Source organism: Colletotrichum tamarilloi (assembly GCF_030869305.1).
Source record: "Colletotrichum tamarilloi strain Tom-12 chromosome Unknown Scaffold_432.1, whole genome shotgun sequence".
NCBI lineage: Eukaryota > Fungi > Ascomycota > Sordariomycetes > Glomerellales > Glomerellaceae > Colletotrichum > Colletotrichum tamarilloi.
This window is the reverse complement of record NW_026849814.1, coordinates 1-2,189: the sequence shown is the minus strand read 5'-3', so window position 1 is coordinate 2,189 and position 2,189 is coordinate 1. Positions and strand designations below refer to the sequence as shown.

The 2,189-nt window shown below is 52.4% G+C and overlaps 1 protein-coding gene across 1 annotated transcript; it reads left to right on the top strand.

The window, feature by feature from the left end:
* Positions 1-1,412: 1,412 nt before the first annotated feature.
* CTAM01_17235 (uncharacterized protein) lies at positions 1,413-2,165 on the top strand (the record flags this gene model as incomplete). The annotated part of the gene is made up of 3 exons (XM_060533223.1): positions 1,413-1,488; positions 1,829-1,909; positions 1,978-2,165. The coding sequence occupies 3 exons, from the start codon at positions 1,413-1,415 to the stop codon at positions 2,163-2,165; spliced, it is 345 nt and encodes a 114-aa protein (XP_060372199.1).
* Between the last annotated feature and the right edge of the window lie 24 nt (positions 2,166-2,189).

Here is a 2,189-nt window from a genome sequence, read left to right as displayed (position 1 = left end):
AACAAGAAAGATACAGTAGCACATGCTGCCTGCGCGCCAACTCCCATAAGACGGGTCCGTCATGACGCGCAGTACTGTAACCCCAACACCATTCTGGCACGAGGGCTCATGTACGAGGCTTCGTGTATAGTACAAGGATTCATGTCTGGACCTGCTACACACTCGCGATGGCAAGCCAGAACCGGCTTAGGGAAGATGGCCAATAAAGGAAATGTCTCTGGGCATCGAAGTTGACCAGCTGGTTAAGCCTGCGGGTCAGCTACAAAAGCAGCCAACAGCCGCAACGGATTGCCACGCCGTTTGGCTCCAGTTTTGCCTTTCTGGGCGCAATGCCCGACCGTGCAATGCGAGCACGATATAGCTGCGACCAAAATCAGTTTCTGGTTCGCCACATCTGGATTTGCTTCAGAGTTTTAGTACCTCCCACCGCTGAGAATAACGCCCGCCCGACCTCAAGAGGCTCGTACTGTACCGACTGCCACGTTTGCAATCCCTGATCGAACCATTTCGGCCGCTCAAAGACATTTCCAGAGGCATTTCAAAGCCACTTGTAGGTCCGTCAAGCCACCAAGCATGGTGTAAACGGCCGGTTCCCACCAGCACCATGAGGGAGGCAGGAATGAACTGGTGTGCCGTGCTGTATGGCTTCTGGCAACATTGCAATACCCTCAGCCCCTTTCGACGCCCTGGTGGCTGGCTGTGCCAATCTAGCTAGTGTCTGATACATGGTGAATCTAAATTTTACTGTGACTGCGCGATGTCTCGATGCGAGCTTGACGCAACACTCAGAAGCCACTACAGTACCTAACTGACGACACGCACTTTCAGTCGTCCACAGCCGAAATTCCTTATTGTTGATGGCGCTATAGGGCTGCACATATGCGAGAGTAGCCTCGAAGGGGGTTTTCACTCATCACACGAGAACCTCTGACAAAGGCCATCACGATGAGACAGTATCGTTGTGGATGGAGACTGGACATGGGAGCTTTGAAGGCACATTCATATATCGAAGACAGCGAGTGTCGTCTATTTCTAACTACGAGAACAATCGACAAGCTGCCAGAGCGTGACCAACTGTCTACCTAACACCCAGCAGGTGACGTCCGTCATCCCAGGCACTCACGCGCTGTCACACGCTATCGCACGCCGTCATACACTATCACACGCCGCTGTCACGTCTTTGCACTGGCTCTATCACTGACAAGGACAGGTTCCCAGGCGGCACCACGAGGAGGTTGCAGGGTCCGAATTTCGCCGCCCACATCGCTCGAGGAATAGCATCTCGGCGGTACCGTTGGAATGGTCATCAACAGAAATCAAATGAAATGTAGAGTCTGTTTTCGCCACCGTCGAGAATGTCCGCTCGACGGAACACATAGGAAACGCAGAAACCGTGGACTGGCATCGTTGGAATGATCATCGACGGCATAAAGTGCAGAAGCCGTTGCCCGGCATCGTTGGAAGCTTATCAACGGCACCGCCATACAGTTTTGTGCACATGTCGCTTCCTCTCTCACAAACATTCTCAATGTTCGAGAAGCCGAAACCTGCTGTGATGGGTCTCCACAAACCTCTGGTCATGGCTATAGCGACTGGTTTGCAAACGAAAATATGGGTCAGGAGGGCGAACGACAGTGCGAGTGGCAACGCATAATTGAGAGCTACTCCAAAGCATCCATAACCGGCTTTCACAGCATTCATTCTCGCACATCTGATCGTGGTCGCATGTACACAGTCAGAACGACTACGGGCCCAGCCTGTGTGGGTCAAGTCCAAAAAGATGAAGTGTGTTGCCAAGAGGAAGCAACATATGATCAATACTATATGGCAGCGTCAACACACGATCAACATCATCTCAGTGGTGGGGTGGGGCTGGGAGCCCAGCCCACCAAGAAACTCCCGATTCCAAGTGGGAAAAGACCTCCCTACTCATACCCTCATCGACCTCGTCTCACCTTCTGTAAGTTTGCAACATGGAAAAGGGCAGGTTTGTTCGTTGTGCAATGACATCAAGGCTCCACTGTTTGCCTTTGGGAAAACAAACATTTTTGCATCTTGGAGAATCGCTTGGTGAGCGTTGTGGCAGGGGTTGGCGGAAAACATCACACTTGCGGCTTCCAGAGGAGCAAACGGCCGGCGGTTGTCTTTTGGCGGGCGGGGTCTAGACCAGGTCCAAACTAGGCGACGAA